Source organism: Pyxicephalus adspersus, chromosome 8 (genome assembly GCF_032062135.1).
Source record: "Pyxicephalus adspersus chromosome 8, UCB_Pads_2.0, whole genome shotgun sequence".
Classification (NCBI taxonomy): Eukaryota; Metazoa; Chordata; class Amphibia; order Anura; family Pyxicephalidae; genus Pyxicephalus; species Pyxicephalus adspersus.
Window position 1 is genome coordinate 5158603 of NC_092865.1, and position 24500 is coordinate 5183102.

At 42.1% G+C, this 24500-nt stretch overlaps 1 protein-coding gene across 10 annotated transcripts in view; it reads left to right on the forward strand.

Moving 5' to 3' along the window:
• Positions 1–24500, forward strand: part of FGGY (FGGY carbohydrate kinase domain containing) — a 144319-nt gene that overhangs the window by 42259 nt on the left and 77560 nt on the right. For 8 of the 10 annotated variants that reach the window (XM_072419365.1, XM_072419370.1, XM_072419363.1 and 5 more), the window contains 4 exons: positions 2856–2967; positions 6664–6815; positions 13499–13587; positions 24013–24128. In XM_072419365.1, the coding sequence (XP_072275466.1) occupies positions 2856–2967; positions 6664–6815; positions 13499–13587; positions 24013–24128 (469 nt within the window). Of the gene's footprint in view, positions 1–2855; positions 2968–6663; positions 6816–13498; positions 13588–16690; positions 17109–19751; positions 19843–24012; positions 24129–24500 lie in introns of those variants that run through there. The other 2 variants (XM_072419371.1, XM_072419372.1) reach the window with 2 other exon arrangements.

The window sequence follows — 24500 nt, forward strand, 5'->3', positions numbered from 1 at the left end:
ACATTTCTACTTTGCAATTATTTTGCTGACGTCTTCATAGCAATTTCAGGGCGATTCCAATGATCAGAACTGTTTCTAGACATAACTGACACCAGCAAATGTTTAAGGCACTGTGCTGCTTGGGGTACCAATGTCAGGAAAGTCCCGGCTCTATTAGGTCCAGCGGCATATCACTTGAATTGTCTCCTATGTACAAATCTCATCACCTCCACCAGAATCTATGGGCCTGATTTATTAAAGCTCTCCAAGGCTGGAGAGGATACACTTTAATCAGTGTAGCTGGGTGATCCAGCAAACCTGGAATGGATCCGGTCCAGGATTGAAAATATTTGCTAACGAAAAGGAAATTACCTTTCCAGGTTTGCTGGATCACCCAGCTACACTGATGAAAGTGTATCCCCTCCAGCCTTGGAGAACTTTAATGCCCCAATGCATCTACACTTTTCCTGAAAAAAGCCTAAATCTCTTTTCCCTTCTGTAGGTGCCACAAATTCCACCGCTGCGTCCATACCGATCTTTATTTTTAGTGTTAAAGTTTGACCTCCTCTCTCCCTTTGACCTCATTAATTTCCCTTTTCCCCTGAGAACATTTGGGGTCTGAGGGACAGAATTTCTTTGAACTTGGCAAAGTTCAGATCTGAGGCCGGGAACAATGGAGGGGCCTTGTCAATGGCTGAAACATATTTCCAAACAGCTTAACGAGGTAATTGGGCTCATTAACCTAATTGTTTTCTTGCAGATGCTCTAAATGGTTGCGTTCACGTCGCTATTTGCCGCACATCACACGGGAACTTCGAGTGCATTGAGGGCTGACGTTATGCAGTAAAAATGTAGAAAATCTCTGTTTTACCATCACTTTAAATTTTATAACGTCCATTGCTGATAGACTTATCAGGCTTCTCATTTCTGGGTGATACTGCAAACTCTTGTCATATGATTCTGTGACCTCCTTCCCATACTGAGTTCAGAACACATAGGGCGAGATTTATTAAAGCTCTCTTTAATAAGTACACTTTCATCAATAAACCTGGGTAATCCAACAAACTTGGAATGGATCTGGTCCAGGATTAAAAAACATTTGCTAACAAATAGCAATTGACTTTTAATAAATTTATTCCAGGTTTGTTGGATCACCCATATTCTCCTATGATTTATCTTTTCCAGTCTTGGGGAGCTTTAATAAATCAGGCCCATTGTATCACATGCACCTGAATTGTCCAGGAGTTAGATGTCAGTTGCTTTAAAAAACTCCAGCATTTGGGAATTAGCAAGCAAGACAATGCAATGCAAACTGTCAATGTTTTAAAGTCCACGTAAAGCCCAGTTTACCGAAGCACCATGTATAGTAAGGAAATAACATCACATATTATTATAATCCTTTGTTACCTTTTTTGACCAGTGATACTCAAAGCACTGTGGGCTAGCAAAAAAAAAAAAAAAAAATGGCACCGCACAGTAGCATCTGCTTTGAGGCTCCATTTGTCTGATTGATCAGTCATCAATTTGTGTAAATGTCACATGAGCTATTGAACTCTGCAGGCAGCTACAACCGCTACAGCAAAAGTTGAGGTTCATCTATAACATCATCTTCCCATATCTCTGGATCTACCGATCCTTTCAACATGCGGTTTTTACTATATATTACATCTGCTTATGTATTTTTCATCATATGCTCACTTTGAATTGCCCCATTAAGTGACAAATTGACTTTAAGCACACTTTGTTTTCTAGCTGCCATTACCAGTTCACCGATTGATTTCACAGCTTGGATAGGCTTAATGGGGATCAGTAAGAAAAAAGAGCAAAGGTCTGCTTTCAGCTGATAAATAATTCATGGAGTCTGTGGTGGGGGTGGGGGAAGTGTCTTTGTGTTCATGATATTGATCATTGTACTCAATCATTAATGAACTCTGCTGGATAAAACAACATACAGAGGCCCAGGCCTGATAATGTGGGGTCATAATCTATTCAGGGCTATAACTTTAACAAGCTCACCATATCAAGCACAACACTTGGCAGTATACTCAGGGTTGGAATAGTGATGTGAATTTCTTTTTGGATGTGTTGAAATTTAGGCAAAGACTTTGGCTGCCATTGGCGATCTCCGCAACGTTATTGGTTGCATGATTTAGCAGACATTGCAAACTCCCGACTTTGTGCCCGCACCGTCATCTTCTTCCAAGTCTACTTCCATCTTCAGGCCAGGAGGACTTAACTCCCATGCACGTGTATGCATCGAGACTCCTGTGCATACATGTGCACCAAGAACCCCCCTCCCCATATTTGTAGTGAGTGGAGAATGCTGGAATTTGTTCCCATCTTCAGTTTTTTAGGTGAATGGAGCTTGTTTCCAATGGCTTCTATTCCATGCTAGTAAACCAGCAGCAGGGGAGAAGAGGTGGTGGGCAGAGTTAGGGAGGCAGAATTTTGCCACCCGATTACAGTGATGTGCAGTAGGACTTATTGGGGATATGCCAGGACTTTCCTCACATCAATTTGCCACCCCATCACACCATTTGCCACCCCAACCACCACAGTGCCTTAAACATAAGGTGATGCCACTTATTCCCAGAAACAATCCTGTTGGAAATATGTGGGTGGGTGAAAGTTTGGAAATTGCCATGTGAAAAAAATTCACTAGTCCCCTATGTCTCTTCTGCAACAAAAAGCCTGCTTGTGGTCCAATTTTGCAAATGCAGACCCACCTCTGCCATCCCTGCCCGTTAGTCATGTGACCAGTTCTGTACAACGCATTACCTGCAATAATTTTATTGTCTGAACCTGTTAGATATAAAGGTGAACAGAAAACAGATTTCGTTTTTTTAAATTTGGATATTTCTGTTTCTGTTTTGCAGAAAGTCGTGAAGTCGGTAGGATCCAGTCAGATTCGCGGGCTTGGGTTTGATGCAACGTGCTCCCTTGTGGTTCTGGATAAAAGATTTCAGCCACTGGCGGTAAATGTTGAAGGTACGGTCCACTGAGGATCCATTTTTTTATTTATTTGCATTTATTGTAGGTAATGTATTATATTGTTATGTATTATATAGTAAATCTATCTGTACGCCCCTGACTTGTCTCCCTCAGTCCTGGATAAGGCTTCTTGCTGGATGGCTGACAGATTCCTGAAACTCATCCTGAATAAAACCAAATTCTTCATCTTCCCCCCCTCACATTGCAAATCTTCCCCTGACATATTCCTAACTGTTAACAACACTGTTATTCATCCCTTCCCTCAGGCACTTTGTGTTGGGGCCCCCTTTGATTCTGCCCTCTCATTTACCCCCCATATACAGAACATTTCCAGGTCCTGTCACTTTCACCAGTGCAACATCTCCAAAATCTGCCCCTACCTGTCCCCTGAGACCACCAAACTCCTTGTACATCTCCCGTCTGGACTACTGTAACCTCCTCCTCTCTGGTATTCCACTAACCTGACTTCTCTACAATCTATTATGAATGCTGCAGCCAGACTCATCCATCCTTCCCACCTACCTACCCCATGCACATCCTTCCCACCTACCTACCCCATACACAGCCTTCCCTACCTACCCCATACACAGCCTTCCTACCTACCTACCCCATACACAGCCTTCCCACCGCTCCTTTTCCTTTACCTCTCTTTGTAATTCTCTTCATTGGCTTCCATTTCACCTTCAGAGAGTCAAATTCAAGCTCCTGTGCTTTGCCTTCAAATCCCTCCTTAGTTCTTGTCCCACTTACCTTTCTGACCTGATATATAAATACCCCCCTAGCCACTCTCTCCACTCCTCCAATGACCTACTAATGACTTCCTCACTCATAACCTCATCACATGCAAGGCTCCAAGACTTTTATAGAGCTGCCCCGACTCTCTGGAATGTTCTCCTTGTCCTATTCGTCTTGCTCCTACTTTCTGCTCATTTAAAGGAGAACTCAAAACCCAACGCTTCAACCTCACCTACCCGTCTTCTTCTGTCACCTAAACCCTCACTACTTCCCACCATTCCATATCCCCCTCCTATTGTGTGATACTTCCCGCACCTCCTAGATTGTAAGCTCTTCGGGGCAGGGTCCTCTCCTCCTGTGTCTGTATCTCTATCATTTGTAACCCCTATTTAATGTACAGCGCTGCGAAATATGTTGGCGCTATATAAATCATGTGTTGTATTATATTTTTATATGTTGTATTATATTGTTATGTATTGTATATGTACATATGATTTTGTGATGTAACTGTGTGAATTGCTTTACTGGTGTAACAAATAATTACAGATTTGCATTATTTGCGCCTTTTTTATCAGCCTGAAGCCCTGAATCACTCTTTCTGACACCACATATGTACAGTATTTTGGTCTTGTCAGCAGCTCTGAATTTTTTGGAGAGGTAATATAGGCCGAGCATGGCAGACTTCCCCTTTCTAATTTGTTTTTCATGCGGTTGAGAAGCAACTTCATGTTGGAGAATGGAAACTATGCTAAGTTTGGAAAATTCTTATTTTAATTCTTCGACTTGCAGAGAACTGTGACCAGAAAGTGCTGAGCCGATGGGCACCCTGGAAATGGCACAGAAATGAAATCCGTCTTTTTGTAACAACTGAAACATTCATGACTTTGTTGCTGTGATAATCCTCGACCCCCAGAGCCTCCCAAAACCTCCCCACCCTGGGGGATATCTGTGCCGTCTGCAGAATGTACCTGTTGTGACTGCGGCCTTTGTGTGAAGGCGATGAAAAGCTTTGAGGAATGACTTTATGTCATGTCTTTATCTACACTCACTGAAAGCCTCCATCCATCAAAATGAAAAATGGCTCCGGTGGTAACGGCAGCTTGAGGCTGATTGGGGTCACTGAGACCATTGAGACGTCTTTATAAAGTCTAAAGTTACCCTAACATAACCTGATTCTCTTCGCCACTGCGTAGGTTGTAGGCATTATCATGTACAGGCCAAGCAGCGCACCACACAGGAAAGAAGAGACGTGGATCTAATTATAATAAAAAAAAATGCAAGCTGCAAGGTCTTTTAGTGCAGAAGGGACAGAGGTTGTCTAATTCCACAAATAAATAAACTTTTAACTTTTTTTTTAACCCATCTTCGCTCCATTATTAATATTATTATTATTATTAATATTATTAATAATAATAAACAAGATTTATATAGCGCCAACATATTGCGCAGCACTGTACTTTAAATAGGGGTTGCAAATGACAGACTAACAGACAGTGATACAGGAGGAGAGGACCCTGCCCCGAAGAGCTTACAATCTAGTAGGTGGGGGAATTTACACACAATAGGAGGGGGATATGTAGGGGTGGGAAGTAGTGATGGTTTCAAAAGACAGAAGAAGATGGGTAAGGAAGTTTGAATAAATGGGTCATGAGCGCTCTTTTAAATGAGCAGAAAGTAGGAACAAGCCGAATAGGACGAGGAAGACCATTCCAGAGAGTTGGGGCAGCTCTAGAGAAGTCTTGGAGCCGTGCGTGTGACGAGGTTATGAGTGAGGAAGTCAATAGTAGGTCATTGTAGGTCCATTGCAAGCGGATCTTCACCTGGTCATCTTCCTGGCTCTGGATCTTTGGCCGTCTTGATTGGCCAGGCCAATGACATAACTCCTACCTGGGCACAGGAGAATGGGTAAAGCCTGGATACCCACCACTGTTGCAAAAAGCATCTTCAACAGGCAGGTAAGTATCTTTTTATTGCAGGGAGATCATCACCAGTTCCTTCTGCAATATAAACCTTCATGCTTGCAATTGTTTCCATTTAGTTTTACTTTACAAAGGGTTCAGAGTCGGTTTCATCAAATATAAAAACTTCCACCTTCACTCCACAAGACCAGAAAGTCCACCAAAAAAGCAGGAAAAAAGTAATAGGAGCCTTTGCTTCCTTTTCTTCTAGATTCTTAGACTAAAGCAGTCCTACTTACCTTTGACAGTGGTAGTGAGGTATACGTTTCTGTGTCGTAGAGTTTGAGGGTCTGAACCAGAAATAATCCTGGGCAGGAGAGATCTGAATCCCGAACATGACATGAGTCTTACCTGCTGATCGGGCACTGGCTAGTTGTCAAGCAGTCTACCTAAGCTTCCAGGATTAGGACAGGTGTGCACTAGAGAGACCTGAGCTGCACTTAGGCAAAAAGTAACAGATGACAAACATTTGGACATTGGAATTACTCTTGGAGGACAGTTATTATGGTTTGAATTTGGACGAGGCCCCAGGATTATATATAGGGCTGGACAAAGTGACCAAATCTAAATCTAAGAATTATTTGCTAGCATAGCCATTAGAAATCACTTTTGGCCGGGCTGAAGTATATCCCAATGTTTAGCTTATCTCTTCACTGCTCTAGATCAGATAACAGGATGAAACTAACTATGGAAAAGGAAGATCCATGGAGATCTTCTAGATTGTAAGCTCTTCTGGTCAGGGTCCTTTCCTCCTGTGTCACTGTCTGTACCTGTCTGTCATTTGCAACCCCTATTTATTGTACAGCGCTGCGTAATATGTTAGTGCTATATAAATTCTTTTTAATAATAATAATCTCAGACTAGGTGATTGTTCTGGACTGATCTGTGTACGATGCTCAATACCATAAAATGCTAGATAGGTCCTCTTTGCCAATAAACATAGACAAATCCCTTCTGCTCCCAGATCTGCAAATAACTTCAGATTCTGCTTAATTCTCAGGTGACCACAACAGAAATGTGATCATGTGGATGGATCACCGAGGTGGAAATCAAGTTGACCGCATCAACAAGACGAACCATGCTGTCCTGCGCTATGTTGGCGGAGTGATGTCCGTAGAGATGCAACCACCCAAACTACTCTGGTTAAAGGAGGTGAGTTTCATAAATCAGTCCTGGCAATGGATATATTGTCCTGGTATTTCGGTCAAACTATGAAAAGGGATTTGTCTATGATATAGGGGTTCTTGTTACACTGGTAACGGGTCCTTAACTTGTGTCCGACTTTCAGCTCTACTCAAGTTAGGCTAGGATCTTCTTCCCCCATTCAGCAGCTGTACAGCAGAACCAATCAGTAGTAGCAGCATGGTGGACCACCAAATGGCAAGGATTAGTCTATGTACACACTTTGGATTTTTGTCATTGGAAATGATCTTTCGTGATCAACTCCAACAACAAAGAATTGAAGGATGAATGAAGAGTCCTGTAATTACAGCGCCGTTCTGCTATGCAGCGGATGTTCGACTTCATTCGTGGATCTGTCCTGGCTAGTCCATGATGAAGGACTGCAATGGAAGTGAAGAGAGGAAAATGCAGCGGGGTGCCTCAGAAGGGCTCACAATCCAATGTCCCTACCATAGTCATATGTCATTATCACAGTCTAAGGTCAATTTGGGAGGAAGCCAATTAACCTAACTGCATGTTTTTGGAATGTAGGAGGAAACCGGAGTACCCGGGGGAAACCCACACAAACACAGGGAGAATCTGCAAACTCCATGCAGATAGTGTCCGGGTCTGAGATTTGAACCTGGGACTTAGCACTGCAAAAGCCAGAGTGCTAACCACTGAGCCACCTTTTACCTTTTGAGGAAAATCATGGTTGATACAATGTAGCATGCGGGGAAACCTCCAAATGTTTGTAGTTTGATGCTCTGACTCTTCCCTGCGCCTGCGTTGGGGTTAATTGTTTGCAAACTCTGCAGAGAACCCAACCAACATAAACAGTGCGGAGGAGATTATAGGGGATTTTGGAGCCAGACAGAATGTTGTGAAAGCAATGGATGGGTGTGACCCAAAAAACATAAATACGGGACACAAATGAGGAAAAAATCAAAACGGCACATAAAGTTCCTTCCTCTTTTTTCACTTTTATCCTCTTCTTGTTTCACATTTTCATATTTTCCTTTTTTGTCTTTTTGATTTGTTCATTTTTTTAATGTGGAATTCCAATGTTAACTTTTTATTTTAGATGTGAACATATTGGTGAAGCATTGGGATGTCTGTTGGGTTTTTATAGCTGTCCGAGTCTCTGCTGGAGAAATGTTTGCTCACTTCTTGTCCTGACAACTTTTTTTTTTTTCATTTTTTGTGAAACTATAGAGTCGACATCTTTTGCAACATTTTGCAGAATCCGTGGTTATGTCACCATAAACCTGATTTATTAAAGCCCTCTAAGACTGGAGAAGATAAACTATCATAAACCTAGGTGATCCAGCAAACCTGGAATAGATCTGGTCCAGGATTGAAAACATTTGTCAAATAATGGAAAATTATTTTTAAGAAATCCATTCCGGGTTTGCTGGATCACCCAGGTTCTCCCATGTTGGTCTGCAGTTTTGGAGAGCTTAAATAAATCAGGCCCATAATGTCAAAATATGTGTTTAAAGGGTTTCATCAAGGCTGATGTGAACCCATTGCTATAGTTAAAAGTAGGGAACATCCCAATCGTTTGTCAGAGCCTGTAGTGCCCCATTCAACCAGTAGGAGCACCATCTGCTATTACCATTAGTTGCCCCACTGGTATTATGCAACGGCAATTATCCCATCGACTGGTAGTAGTTGGAAGCAGTACTAGCAGACACATCGGGCCTGATTTATTAAAGCTCCCCAATACTGGAGAAGATAGACTATCATTTGGGAACCTGAGTGATCCAGCAAACCTGGAAAGGATCTGATCCAGGGCTGAAAACATTTACCAACTAATACCAAATTGTTAGATTGTAAGCTCTTCTGGGCAGGGTCCTTTCCACCTTCCTTTCTCATTGTTTCTACTCTGCCATTTGCAACTCCTATTTAATGTACATCTCTGCGTAATATGTTGGCGCTATATAAATACAGTATACCAAAATTAGCAAATGATTTTTAAAAATTCCAGGTTTGCTGTATCTCCCAGGTTCTCCCACGATAGTCTATAATAAATAAATAATAATAAATCTGTGTTGTCAGCTCGATCAGAAAGTTAGAAGGTCACTGGATTTCGGGAAGATCACAAGGTATTTGGGGGGGGGGGGGGGGTGCATGTATTGCGGAGATGCACTAAATGTTTTTCTTATTGCGTGCAGACACATTTGGACGAGGACAGATGTGAGTTAAACCGTTCCATTTTTTTTTTCTTCTTTTCCTTCTTGTATAAACTCTGTGAAATGCGTGGCAGTAAAATGCAGACAGACTAAGGTCACCAGTAATAACAATATCAAGACACATTTGACAGTTTCATGTTAATGGAGTATAATTAACATTGCCTGAAGACTGTATGTTCTCTTGAAAGGTGGATATCAATTGTTTAAGTCCATTTGCTCTCTCCATTACTTAGCTGGAGTAAATCAGCTTCTCCCGGCGTTTTGTCTGAACATTCCGCAGATTTATTACCCGAAACGCGTAGTGAGAAGAAGACATATATTATGCATTGCCAGATAATGTCTGTGTGTTATTGGTGGCTGGGAAGAATCTGACTTATGGAGAAAGTTTGAGTTATAATTGTCATTTTTTTATTCTCCCCACTTCAAAACGTTGGCTAAAAATAGGAAACCCCACTGAGGACATTGGAGAATGGATGATTCAGATGGTGATCTAATACATTTTAATGCTGCATCTTTCATATTAGACAGCGGAAAAGAAAATCTATTGAACCAAGTCATCGTATTTTGGTAATAATTATACAAACAGTCACATTCTGTATCACAGAGCGAATCGAAATAATGTGCCGGGTGCCGTGACCCTTTGCAACCAATTAGAATTCACTTCATTGGCAAAGGGGTTGCAAAATTATTGCTGACAGCTTAATACATATCAGATCTATTCCTCCCGGGTGTTTCAGTGCCATCTGTTTGTAGATTTATTGTATTATATATTGTATATTTGTCATATATTGTATATTTATTATATATTGTATATTTATTATATATTGTATTATATTATCTATTGTATATTTATTATATATTGTATTATATATTGTATATTATATATTGTATTATATTATATATTGTATATTTATTATATATTGTATATTTTTTACATATTGTATTATATTATATATTGTATATTTTTTATATAATGTAATATTTTATATATTTATTTTGGCATTGAATTTATATTGGTATTGGGTCAAAAGTCACCCTAAAGGTAAGTATAGGGTTTATAGGCTGGGGTTTGGTTAATGGTTAGAGTTTAGGATAAGGGTTACGGTTAGAGTTTAGCATAAGGTTAGTTTGGATATTGGTGACAATATTTAATTTGGTATTGTGTACTGGTATTAGGATGAAACTCATTGTAAAATTAAAGAAAGGCTGCATAGGCTGGGGTTTGGCTATTAGGTAAATCAGTCTCTCTCAACCTTTTTACCATAGAGGAACCCTTGAAATGACTTTTAGGTCTTCAGGGAACCCCTTATATAACTAATATATCCCCAGCTCACAGTATATTAGTGTGGTGGTCAGTGGGAAGAATTCCTCTTACATTGCTGGCCATTGGGAAGAATGTCACCCTTACAGATAGCCAAAAATTTAATTGGTGTCACTTATACTGACCTGAGAGGTGCAAAATGCTCATTGCTCAAGAAACCCCCAGCAACCTCCGGAGGAACCCTGGGGATTCCATGGAAGCCTGGTTGAGATATCTTGGCTAGAGTATACATTTAGGATAAATTTTACATTGGTAATTAGGGTCAGATTTTTACATTTAGGGTTTGGGTCAAAAAGTCAAAGTAGTTGGAAATTAGATTGAGGGTTGGGTGAGATTTTTTCTTGAGAAATAGTTTGAAAAGTTCAATTTAAACTGTGTTTGGATGCAGATTGAAGTTTAGGGTTAAAATTTAGGTGGAGGATTGGGAGTAGAATTTTGATTGAAGGTTAGAGTTTAAGTTGAAAGCAGGTATTTTGAGCCACATCAGTTCTCTTAATGCTGATTCGGTGAACCCAAGCAGTTCTTCAGATGATAAAGTTTACTTTGCCTTTCATGATTTTTCAGCTTGTTACCCAACATGGGAAAAAAAGATTGCACTTAATTATTACACAAAGTTATATTAGTGCTGCTTAGTAGACATGGCCCTTTGGTGACTTTCCCACTTTGACCCATTACTAAATACTTATTTTAGATTTTAGTTTGAAGGTTAGTTTTATACCCACATTTCCATGAATAAAAAGCTCAACCCTTCTCAGTAATCTAGTAATGATTCCACTGGACACTTTTAGATTTGGAATATCCAGCCAATGTAAAGTAGATCTGATCTGTGGAATAGAAATGCCAAGATTTGCTTATCACTATTGCTCAATATACACAATGGACATCAAAGAATACCATTTGATGATGCAAAGAGACCAAGCCTAATTAATTAGCCCTATTTGTCCTTTGATGTTCAGCATACTTGCGTTTTTATTACAATACGGCTTTTTATTTTTGATTTGTTTGTTTGATACCTCGTCTATAAAACGAGAACTAAGCGTTCCTAAAAGTTTACACAAGAACATGCCATTGGCCAATAAAAAGCCTCTGCTATCAAATCTGGTGCAACTTTTTGGCATCTTGCAGCACAATGAATGATTGGCAATACAGAAGCGGTGGCCCTATCTATTCAATGTCTCCTCCATGATCTTTCATTGGCCGGATAATAGAGGAGGGCGACCCTTCATATTAATGTTACCAGGCCTGAATATTTTAGGTGTCTCATTATCTATAGAAGTCGGCAAAGTCCATTCTCCATCTTTCCTCCTCTGCCAATGACAGACAAAGAAAAAGTCCAGAGCGTTCTGCAGCCCTGCGATAATATCCTTCTATCTCCCATCCCACTAATGTGAACTCGTATATTAAGATTTAAATACCTGACACTCTTTCCATCACTGTAAAAATATGGAAAGCTGTCAGGCGCTCCTCCGCGCGAGACACAGTAGATAAATGGTCAGCTCCTTCATTGTGCTTCCCACAGCTCTGCCAGAATAATATGAACACCGAACGCTTGTTTCCCCTTATCTCCAGTCTTTAAATGTAATTTGCTTCTTTTGTGATGGTTTTAGTATGCTGGATGCTTCTAAAACAGGCAACTCCTTGGGAATGTCTTATGCTGCAGTATATACAGTATGGCCGCTTTATTAGCAATGGCATGGTGGCTCAGTGGTTAGCACTCCAACCTTTGCAGCGCTGGGTCCAAGTTTTGAATCTCGGCTAGGACAATATCTGCATGGAGTTTGCAGGTTCTCCCTGTCTTTGTGTGCGTTTACTCTAGGTACTCCGGCTACCTTCCACATCCCAAAAACATGCAGTTAGGTTACTTGGCTTCCCTCAAAATTGACCTTAGACTGTAATAATGACATATGACTATGGTAGGGACATTAGATTGTGAGCTCCTTTGAGGGACAGATAGTGACACGACTATGGTCTTTGTACAACGCTGCGTAATTTGATGGCGCTATATAAATACTATGTATTAATAATAAGAAACATCTATCTGAAAAAGGCTACAGTGATACAAAGATATTTTATATGTGTTGTTTTATAGTTCAATATACAATGTTATATTTATATATATAAGAAGAGAAAGTAAATAGAAGGGTTTATCGAGGGTTAATAGATATGTGTGTACCAATGTAACCAAAATTGTAATAAAGTTGTAATAAAGTTTCAAGTATAAAATAATATTCATAAATCAGTCTGATACAACAAACAGTTTGTGTGAAATTTAGGTATATATATTTTTTGCTGAAACAATAGTGTCCTATAGTGTCAGTTTGTACGTACAAAATGACCAAAAATCTTGGTTTCACTAAACAAATTTACTCCTGATTTATTTTAAAGAAAAGAAAGGACGCGTTTCGCCTATTGGGCTACTTCAGGGGTACTTATGGAGACCAGTAAATACGCTACATGATGAACAAAGTAAGTAATTGTAAGGAAATACTTTAGGAATACTTTCTTACAATTACTTACTTTGTTCATCTTTTAGCGTATTTACTGGTCTCCATAAGTACCCCTGAAGAAGCCCAATAGGTGAAATGCGTCGGCACTAGAGACCCTTCTTTCTCTTTTTTAAAACAAATTAGGAGTGAACTTGTTTACTAAAACTATTAATTTTGGTAATTCTGTACTTACAAACTGACACTATATGACTACTATTGTAGTCCAAGGTTGGGCATGCACAGAAGGAGCAGCCCATAGTCCCGTGGGTTATGTGACATAAAAAATTGCCAGGATTCTGCTATCTTCCCATTCAGTTTTTACTGCCGGAAGTAGAGTCTTCCCTCCTAAATGTTTAGAAAAAACACATTTTTTACTTTATAAAAAAGTGTTTTCTACCCTTTTACATAAAGTAAAAAATATGGTCCTCAGTCTGCTTTAAGATCAGATCACATCCACTATAAAACATGTGCAAACGAGTCAAGAGCTCCACCTGCAGGCTGCATATGAAAATACAAAATATGAATAAAGCAATATTTATAAAATTAAATATATTTTATTATAGCACCATAAGAAGTTTCTAGGATAAGCTCAAAGCATTGCAATAGATAAAACCAGGTAGCTAGCATTTTCTAAATAAGATCAGCAATGAACGTTATGTTCTTTATTTGCAGAACTTACGGCAGGAATGCTGGGATAAAGCCGGTCATTTTTTTGACCTTCCAGACTTTTTGACTTGGAAAGCTACGGGATCCCTCACAAGGTAAGGGCGGGCTGTTCTGAATGAGTTGTGTTTTCAGTTTGTATATAGACTATAAGCCATTTATCAAATGTAAGTCACGGGTGGTGCCTGTAGTGCCCTATCTGTAGGAGAGGCTGGTCACATGACATCCCCAGGTTAAGACCCAGCTCCCATCTTTTGGCACCAACATCTATTACCTGTGAAGTGGATTATGAACTTTCACTTATCTTAGAATATAATCTGAAGCTATGCTGACTGCAACCATCCAATCATGTGCAAGGAAATTCAAATGTTCTTTTTCTTGGCAAGTGAACAGCCTTAACCTTCATAAATCATCCCCAAAGAGTTGATACAATGAGCCTGATTTATTAAAGCTCTCCAAGGCTGGAGAGAATACACTTTCATCAGTTAAGCTGAGTGATCCAGAAAACCTGGAATGGATTTACTAAAAGTAATTTGTTTTTTGTTAGCAAATGTTTTGAATCCTGGACCAGATCCATTCCTGGTTTGCTGGATCACCCAGCTTGACTGATGAATGTGTATCCTCTCCATCCTTGGAGAGCTTTAATAAATCACGCCCAATGGGTGTGATCTATTAAAGGTATTTAGGCCGTTTACCGAGCAGGGAGAATTATCAAGGGAAAATTCTTTTTGCTTAGTAAATGTAGCCATAGTTTACTTTGCAAAGAATACCGAATCATGTGCAGGGAAATTGGAAAAAAAAACAACAACAATATTTTCCTTGCTCCTGATTGGGTGGCTCAAGTCAGTGGAAAATTTTTAACGTCTCTGTCTACTTTTGGCATGTCTGAAAATGAACACTCTTTCTTCCCAGGCTGATATCATCCTTCATAGTCCAGACCTTCATAACACTCCCACCATGTATATTCACGGGGATGGGCCGGTGGTGGGAGGATGGGCCGGTGGCAGAAGGATAGGCCCTTAGCGGGATGATGGGTCGGCATTGGGAGGATGGGCCGGTGGCGGGAGGATGGGCCTGTGGTGGGAGTCCGGGGCCCGTGGTGGGAGGATGGGCCGGCCGCTGAAGAATAAGCCGGCAGCGGGAGGATCGACTGGTGGTGGGAGGATGAGCCTGTGGCGGGAGGATGGGCCCATGGCGGGAGGATGGTTCGGCGGTGGGAGGATGGGCTGGCGTTAGGAAGATGGGCCCGTGGTGGGAGGATGGGCCGGTGGCAGGAGGATGGACCTGTGGTGGGAGGATGGATCTGTGGCGGGAGGATGGGCTGGCGGCGGGAGGATACGACCGTGGCGGGAGGATGGGACTGAGGTGGGAGGATTGCCTGGTGGTGGGAGGATGGGCCCGCAGTGGGAGGATGTGGGAGGATGGGCCCATGGCGGCAGTTACAACAGATGTTCAGCCATCATATTAAACCCGCTTACCTCTCGCGTTTCCCCTCACCCCTCCTCGCCTTATTAAATTATGAGGAGTTCTTGGCAAAGCCGTCGCCTATAAAACTTCGGCTTTCAATTCTTTTTTCAAGGTGGAATTCCAGCGCAGAATCCGTTCTTGGTTAATCTTCTCACGTGTGCCGTAATTTTTCTGCGTCGGGATAAAACTTTTGAGACTTGATTTATACCTGGCAACGTTTAATGTTTGAAGCCAAAAGCTTTTCTGTCCAGGAGAAATTCATTTCTGTAACAAATCCAATGATTAAAAGTGAAAGTTTCTTTTGTTCTGTTTTAGCTTATAAATCAATATAATAAAAATGAAACGTTTCTGTCTTCTATACATATTATAGGATAGACTCAGTGATGTCATAAATGGGGCTCTGTGCTTCGATAGGCAGATGGGGGCTGGTGGGAGGGGTTACAGCTTCAGGGGGAACCCTGGAGGCGGGCTTTAGGCAATGGTAACATCACCTTTGTGTCAGGTAAATGCTGGGTGAATACCCCATAATCAGTGTGTTATTTACCCGATTGCCCTATATTTTAATATCATATATATGTCCTGGAGCTATCACGTCTTTGCCTAGGCTGAGATGATGTCAATAGTCTGCTGCAGGCAGGAGGAAGCATTTCCTCAGTCTCCTCCCCCAACATTGTAACTTTGTATCAGTCACAAGGAGAGAGGTGCAGCAGGGGCTGATCTGTGTCCGATAATACAGGCACCGGCATCTCAGTCTGGGAAGTAGATGGGGATCCCGGATGTTGGTGCATTCTGTGATCAGTCCGGGGGTCATGAACTGGGAAGCGTTATACATAGATAATAGGATCAGCAGGGATCACATTTCTAGGTGTTTATTAATTCACAGTGAGATCAAAGAACTCCTGACAATGGCCCTGATTTATTAAAGCTCTCCAAGGCTGGAGAGGATACACATTCATCAGTGAATCTGGGTGATCCAGCAAACCTGGAATGGATTTCTTAAGAGTCATTTGCTATTTGTTGGCAAATGTTATCAGTTCCAGGTTTGCTGGATCACCAAGCTTCACAAATGAAAGTGTATCTGCTCCAGCCTTGGGGAGCTTTAATAAATCGGGTCTGATGCCTGACGATCACACACAGCTGAAATGGGGCAATGAGAATGAATTACTGCAACAAATTCAATGCAACAAAGCTCTATGCTGCACTGAAATGAAGCAAAGCCAAAGCCTGCACAGGGGTCATGTGATCTGCTTCCAATTGAAAGCTTCAGCAGTCCATTGCACATGCTTCAAAAGCTCACACCTGACTCATTGTACCTAAACCTTTTCTTTCCAAAAGGAAGGAGCCATCATTATTTCACCATCATCTTGGGTCACCATCTGCTTCTTGACTCAAATCATGTAATTCCTATATAGTTCTTTGGTGACCACAAATGTCTGACACCAATCAGCCCCTTGCTGCAGCCTCGCCTTGTCTACAAAGTTAAAATGCAATTGCAACCTGATCACTGTGAGAGAGGAGACTGAGGAAATGCCCCTTGCTCCCTGCAGCAGACTAATAGCAATCTCCCTGGAGCTCACCGATGGCTTTTTCAATAGTGATAATTCTTGTGACAAAATCAGAATTTTATTCTGCCAGCATTGTTACACTTTCACTTAACATTTTTTTTTCACATAAAAAAAAAAAAAAAAAAAAAAGATTAATTCCCCTTTAATCATGGCACATTGCCTGGTGCATGTTTTTATTTAGAAGTGGTGCTGCGTTGGGCCCCGTCGGGCCCCGTGTTTATATCCAATGATCGGCAGTTCGTGTAGCCCGGAGCGAGACGGTCAGGATGAAGCGGAGGAGGGGATCCGTCGCAGATAAAACCCTGGCAGCCCTCCACGCTCAGCGCTCTTCGAGCCAAAGATGAAGTCATTTTCATATCCGAGTCCCACCGAGCCGCGGCGAGGAGTCTCAACAAAGCGAAGGCTACTCGATAAACAGAGAATCGCAAATCCCTCGCCTGAGTTTCGATAGGGTGTCAGGCCGCGTTTCGGTCTTCCCTTGTCTGCCCCTCCTGGCCCGTACAACATCTGAAACCCAACACGCACTTGTGGTCTTGGACCGGTTTGGTAGAATGATCTCAGGGAGACGATGGATGTGCTGCAGACAAGTCGGAGCTTTTTATTTTATCTTTCTCTTTTTTTTATCTTGTTTCCATTAAATCGTCATTGTGCTTTTTAAAGGAACGCTGCATCTAAAAATGCACGTCTTGGTTAAAGTGTTGCACGGAAACCCGTATGGAATGTATTAGATGTGCGGCATCTTTTTGTTTAGCTTTGTATGAATTTGGGGAGGGTGTTGGGCTTTTACAGCTTTCAGTATATTTTGTTTTCAGTCAATGAGATATAAGGGATCCTCTCAACAATGGGGGGGTCACAAATGGCACAAAAAATTAATAAGAAAAGGTTATGAGCTTTGTGACTTTTACAGGTGCCCGTGTCAGTGTCGGGGAGGATTTGATTACTTCCTGTCCCAGAGACAAAGGCCCTGATTTATTAAAGCTCTCCAAGGCTGTAGAGGATACACTTTCATCAGTGAAGCTGGGTGATCCAGGAAACCTGGAATGGATCTGGTCCAGGATTCAAAGCATTTTCTAGCAAATAGCAAATGAATTTGAAGAAATTTATTCCAGGTTTGCTGGATCACCCAGTTTCACTGATGTAAGTGTATCATCTCCAGCCTTGGAGAGCTTTAAGAAATCAGGCCCAAAGGATGGGGGAAGAATTTTCTCCACAAAATATACATTACCAATTCATCTATACTGGGCTTTTGGATCTTTTTTAGTTTTTGCTGGAGTTCGGCAAAGCTGTGTATACCGAGGGTCCTCTCCTCCTCCTATGTCAGTCTGTATCTGTCTGTCATTTGCATCCCCTATTTAGAGTACAGCGCTGCATAATATGTTGGCGCTATATAAATCCTGTTCATTATTAATAATATTAATAATAATAATATACCCTTAAACTGGATTGACTGAAATTTAATAAAAAAGAAAAAGGCATAAACTCTTTGTTCTGGTTGCTCTAATGCTGCTCCACTTCATGCATTTGTCTAAGACAGGGGTCGGCAAACTCCAGGCTTTAGGCTAGATACGGCCTAGCCGGTAGTTCGTTCCGGTCTAAGGCCCCCTGGACGGCCTGGCCTAATGCCGCGGAGCCGCGGGTTGCTGGCGGATCGGCCAGGGGGCGTTAGGAACTACCGGAGAGGGAGCCGCCCCCTTGCAGTTGCTCCCCTATTTATCGCAGCTGGCATTGATACTTTCACCGCCGCGGTAAAAAGGGAAAGCTCCCTGAACGTAAATTTCACTTCAGTTCCATGGTGGTGGTCGGAGCCATTAGGGCGAGTCCGGCCTAGTGTGCTCCCGGCCACCCCATAAATGGCTTGTGGCCATAAAACTTTGTCCACCCCTGGTCTAGAAGGATAGGCTCAATGCATGTTTACCCCTCTGTTTGCAGTGATTTGTCCCAATGGCTCATACATCCTGCAAGAGATGGAAGAAACCATTGTGTTGCAACAGGGGGAGCTGGTATTCCTTCATTTGCCACTGGATTTTTAAAGTTCTGGTGATTGGTGATCAGGAGCTTTATTGCAGGGGGCAGGCCATATTTCTTCTGCAATAAAGATCTCCTGGCTGATTGTTTCCTTGCATTGGTTTCAGGGATACCCAACACATCCCTGCTGCAGTGTCAGGGACTGATTGAACACCCGTGAACCTGCATGAGAAATACATATTTCCAACCCAGCCAAATATTAAAACAATGAAGGGGAGAAGATGGCCATACCTATGACGGAATGGGGACAGGTAAGTAGCTGGGGAGAAGCATTGCAACATTCCAATACAAGGGAAGGTAGGTTCAGTGCTTCAACTTTTCACAGTTGTACCTTTTCCTATACTGACAGTGACAGGGCCCCTTTAATCCAACATTCATTTCCCATGTACTCAGATTCAGCCCATAGCGTGTTCAATGGAAAGAAGTTCATCAGCTCTTTGATGGCTGGAAATATCTCAAACTTCAAAGCGGGTTCATTCTGTACTGAAAACAATGATATCGCTTTGCCACCTCCTGACCTTTCCAGGAGCGGCGCCCTTCTGTAACCCTTGGGGGAGGGGGTGCAACAATTATCCAAGGTGAACAGGTGACTCCGGCTCTAGCACCTTTCTTCATTTTTCCTTTTGATGGGTCACCTGACACCTGAAATAATAAAATCTGCACACAGATGCTGCCACCCCGTACTGGGGGAGATTGATTGTCAGGGGGACAGATATATAACGCACTCCGCATTATTCTCATATAGAGCCCATTGCTTTGATGTTTAACCATTAAATGGCCACTTGGGTCTGGTGTCCTTCCTAAAAGTCATAGGAACCATAGGAACCAATCACAGATTTGGCCAATGGAGTTGTCAATCTGCACATTCCCAGGAGTTACATCATCCATTCTTGGAATCCGCCATGGAGCCAGCAACTTTTTTAGATGTGGCTATGACAGGTCCTGGAGCTGGGCACGGGCAAGTCTGTGCCATAATGGGCAAGTATGGCAGGTGCTTCCCACCCACCAATGAGTAGAAGGTTTAGACCAAAGTTGTCGGTGTTTTGGTTTTTTGTTACCACTACATGTGATTAACATTTAGCTAAAGACATTTTTTTTTTGGTACAGAAGGAAACGGTTAAAACCGCTGCCAATTTTTTTATTTAAACTATCTGTGTCTCATCGGAGAGATTTCTCCTTCATTTCCTGTTCTGTACTCTCAACAGGAAGTGAGAGGAAATCTAAAGGAAGTTTCCTCCTAGACAGCAGTCACAAGAACAAGTTTTCCCATTGGAAGATTTCCCTTTCAAGTTACCGGTATATATTTTGGATTTATTCATTTTTAATCCCAGTGACGTCACCATACAAAATAAAAATAAACAACGATCTTTACTAGATTACCAAAAGAATTGAATTAACATTAATTGTGATATTCAGCAAGAGCGATAGGCGGTGAATGTCTATGAAGTTTTATATCCAGCGGCACAGAGCTAGCTAATGGCTGATATTGAGTGCTGCAGGGTGGTAAAGAGATCACTATTCGCTGATTGGTTTGTGATCAGGATAATATTGATCATTGGTCAGATCAAAGATCTATCTGATATAGTTACAATGTAACATTACGCCTCTCACAAAGCAGGGATCTCATTGCATGTTCCTATTGGTTCCTGGCTCAGTGCAACTCACCTATAGGACCAGACGGTAGATAATGTGCAAATAATCATTGGATGGCATTACTGGGGGTGGAGATCTGAGTGCACCCCCAATGCCACTTGGCAAAAAGCCATTGACAGGGTTGGGATCACATGACAGGGTTGGTTTATAAACAAAGCCCGGCCATTTGCCAAACAAGAACATTTCATATTGCCGAGTGGTAAAATTAGCCAGTGTCTGGTGGTGGTCCAATAGTTCCAATTGGAGTGAATTTGCAACCTAAATTGGAGATATTCTGACCTTGGAACGGAGTTTCGGATACCATTACCTAGTAGGCAGCCGGATGATGCCGGCTATCGTTTGGTGGCCGGATTGGCTGAGCCACATTTTAACAATACAAATCTCCAAATTCAATTGGATTTCCCATCCAGATTCGATTCAGAGATGGAATTTTTCACTTCTATTGGACGCTAATCTCTATGAAATTTTTGCACCGTGGGTTGCCTGAGTTGCCTATTCACCCGGAGCAACATCGAAACCCCAAACCCGATGCTGCAATATGACATCGCCAAGCCTAGTTGCCCCTCGCCACTGCCAACCATAACAGCAGCTATTGGAGTTGGTGACATTTTAAATGCCGTACGACGTCTCCATCCCACATTTTCTCATCCAACATTACCATTATCTAGTAGGCTGCCGGATGGTGCCGATTATCCTTCATTGGCCAAAATGGCTGCACTTTGCCGGTCATTAATCTCCAAATTCAATTAAATTGGGTTTGATTCAGAGTTTTTCACTTCTATTAGATGCTGATCTCCACAAAATTTTGCACCGTGGGTTGTCTGATATTCCTTAATTTCCGGAGCATCATTGAAATCCCAAACCCGCGGCAGTACCAACCTGCATTGCCACTCTCCACAGCCCATCGTAGCAGCAGCTATTGGAGTTGGTGACATTTTCAGCGCCTTATGACATCTACATCTCACATTTCGAAAGATTAAAGTCGCCAACTGGTGCCATAAGTTGATTCTTCTTCAGCCACATCCAGTGATGGAGATTTTTGTGTCTCCGGCGCGGCTTCTCCTTAGAATTCAATCTGTTTGGTGGCTGAAATTCTTCTCAGCTACAAAACCCCAACGTTTCCTGTGCGTGGCGATGAATTCCTCCCCATTAATCCCCTTCTCGTGTCCCTACTTAACTCCTCACCAACCATTTACCAGGGGCCCCTCCGAACGGCCATATTGTGAGAACATTTTAGGTCATCGTGAAACCACAGCGGATAACCAGCGGTTGCTGCAAAGCTCGACGCGTTCCGGTCAGCACAGAGAACGAAGGGGAATCGTTTTTCTGCTGACAGATAATAATTACAATGGATGGGACTTTATTCTGCCATTCCCTGCTGACAGCTTTTTCCGACAGCGATTTAAAGGAGACGCCGCAGAAGTCACTGCCTCATAATTTCATGTCCCAGAAACACTGCGGAGACTTTTCTGGGGTCAGGTGCATCTAAATCCAAGAACAAGAATATCACATATTGCAGCTTACCGGTCTGTAGATGAGGCGTCTGCATTAGTTTTCTTTTTCAACTGGAAAACATTTTCAGCAATTACGGAATCTTCCTGAAATGAAGTCAACTCCTGTCATCAGAAAAGACAGCATAAGCAATCATATCTTCTGTGTATGAACTACAAATCTCATCAATCCACCATATGATGGAGATAAACTAAGGCACAAATGTTTAACGTCCAGTCATAGAGTGACAACCATGGGCCCCTCCATAGATATAACAGTGAGCGTTGTCACTCTAAACAGGAAGTGTTAGTTTCCTTTATTAGGTTTTTTTCCTTTAGCGATCTTGCCAGTAACAGGCTTCATGTCTGAGATTGACAGCGTTTACTTGCTGCATGGTAGCTATTGAGAAATGAATTTGTCAGCCTACCACAGGAGGTGCGTTGAGACTACAGACAACCTTCCCTCTCAACATAAATTGCATTGATATCCCAGTTCCTAACACAGGAGGTGCGATAGGACTATAGAACACCCCCTTTTTTTTTCTAAACAAATTGCAGTAATATCTCAGACCCTGCCTAAGTTACCTCTCTGGACTACAGAACTCCTCAAGACAGGTTCTGTAGTGCACAGAGGGGAGGGGAGCAGAAGTGATAACGAGGCCTTAGGCACTGCATGATATCTATTGAAGAATAAAGCTGTCAACCTACCACAGGATGTGCATTAAGACTACAGATGCCCCCCGCCTCCTCTATCACAGTCTCCTATGTGGACTACAGATCACCTTGGAGCAATGTTCTGTAGATTAGCCCTGAGTCTGAGCTGTAACTGCACTGTATCTATGGAAGAGTAGAATTGTCAGCCGGTACAATAGGACTACAGAACACTCCCAACCTCAGCTTTGCAGGTAATCTCTGGCCCTGCCCAGATCTCCTCTGTGAACTTCAGAACCCCCAGACATTGTGCTATAGTCCACAGAGGAGAGCTAGGCAAGCTAATAACCATGCCTAAGATGTCACTGCAATGCTAAAAAAGGAAAACTAATGCAGCCACTGCATCTGAAGGCGGGAAGACTGCAACATTTTTGGGTTTAGAGGAAGGTCTGGGTTGAGGGTTAATTTTTTTGTCTCTCTGTGCCAAAATGGCTGCACATCAGCGCACTGCACCCTACAATAACACAACGAGGGCAAATCAAACCTAAAATAATGTCCCTGGTGGGATCTGAACCCAGGTCACAGGTGCTGCAAGCCGACTCCTCCGTCCACATTGGCTGTAATGGTCGCTGGGAAGATCTTGGCTTTGGCAAGGCATTGTGTAATATCCATGGCGGGCCCACCAAGTGCACACAGTGAACAGTCTGCGCGGTGAATAATTCATGGCTTTTATTACTATAATTGAATCTCACGCTTACCGCTCCTAGCGTAATGTTTGTGCGGCCGCGGCAGGTGGGGGAGGGGGGGCGGCTTCCATCTGTATCCAAAAATATACAGAAAAATAAATAACCCCCCATCAGCTTACTTTGCTCCTCGGCTCCTTACTGTGTCAGTCATGAAAAATATATAATGTGAACGTGCGGCGTTGTCTGTCCGTCTGCCGCTCCCGTTACGTCCGGTCTGGTGAACACCGGCGGCAAAGCCAGAGAATCTCTTGGAGACAGCACGTGTATAAGATATATATAACGTATATACTGTGTGTATGAATATATATAATGTACACAGGCATTTATTTTACTATTTTCTTAATATTAACCAATCAATAAAGAGGGTGGGGAAAGGTCAGTAAGCAGGGGCGGGGCTTTAGCAGAGATTTTGTTACAGTGTAGCTGCACAATTTACAATACACACAATACAATACACACAATACAATACACACAATACAATACAATTTACAATACATTTTCTATACACTTCCCATTATAACGCTCTGTGAATGGAGCTTCTGCCAACTCAGCAAAGTTATAATACAGAGATCAAAGCACTGATCACCCCTGTACAAGATCTGATCGTCTTTTTATAAATCTGGTGTTATACATGTGCCAATCAAATTAAAAAAATGGAGAACAAAAAAAAAGTATTGATCCGATTACCACTTATTTCATAAATAGGCCAATACAATTGGCCCGTTTAAGGTATTGAGGTAAGGTCTAGATTTAAGGCCATGACACAATAAAATTCTGGCTGTGAATTGATTCTACATCCTGATTGGTTGCCCCGCCCATGAGGATCTGGTGCTGCACTTCTTTATTCTATTTTATGTCTCAGCATTGTGCCCCCTGTATAATATGTTATTTCTTTTTGTGAAATAATTTATATGCTTTCCCTACAGATCATTGTGCACTCTGGTCTGCAAATGGACTTACACCCCGGATGGCGGGTGGGATGATAGCTTCTGGATGAAGATTGGATTAGGAGATCTAGTGGAAGAAAACTACGCCAAAATCGGTAAGTCTGTAAGAATTAATATAGTATGTGTTAATATAGCTAAAACGCACAAACCACACTTCCTGTTCTACTGTGACAACTTTAAATGTATTCTATCTATGGAGGGCCCATGGTTGTCACTCAGGCTGCACAGCTTTGTTCATCTCCATTACATGGTGGATCGATAGGACTTGTAGTTTACACACAGATTGTTGTGCGGAATTTTCTGATCACAGGAAATAACAAGTACACTTCATTTCCAGCAGGAATAACATGTCTCTTCTGTACTGGCTGAAAATGTTCCCAGTCTGAAAAAGGAAAACTAATGCAGCCACCTCTTCTAATGACTGGCGAGCTGCAATAAATGACGTTCTTGTTTGTAGGTTTAGTTAT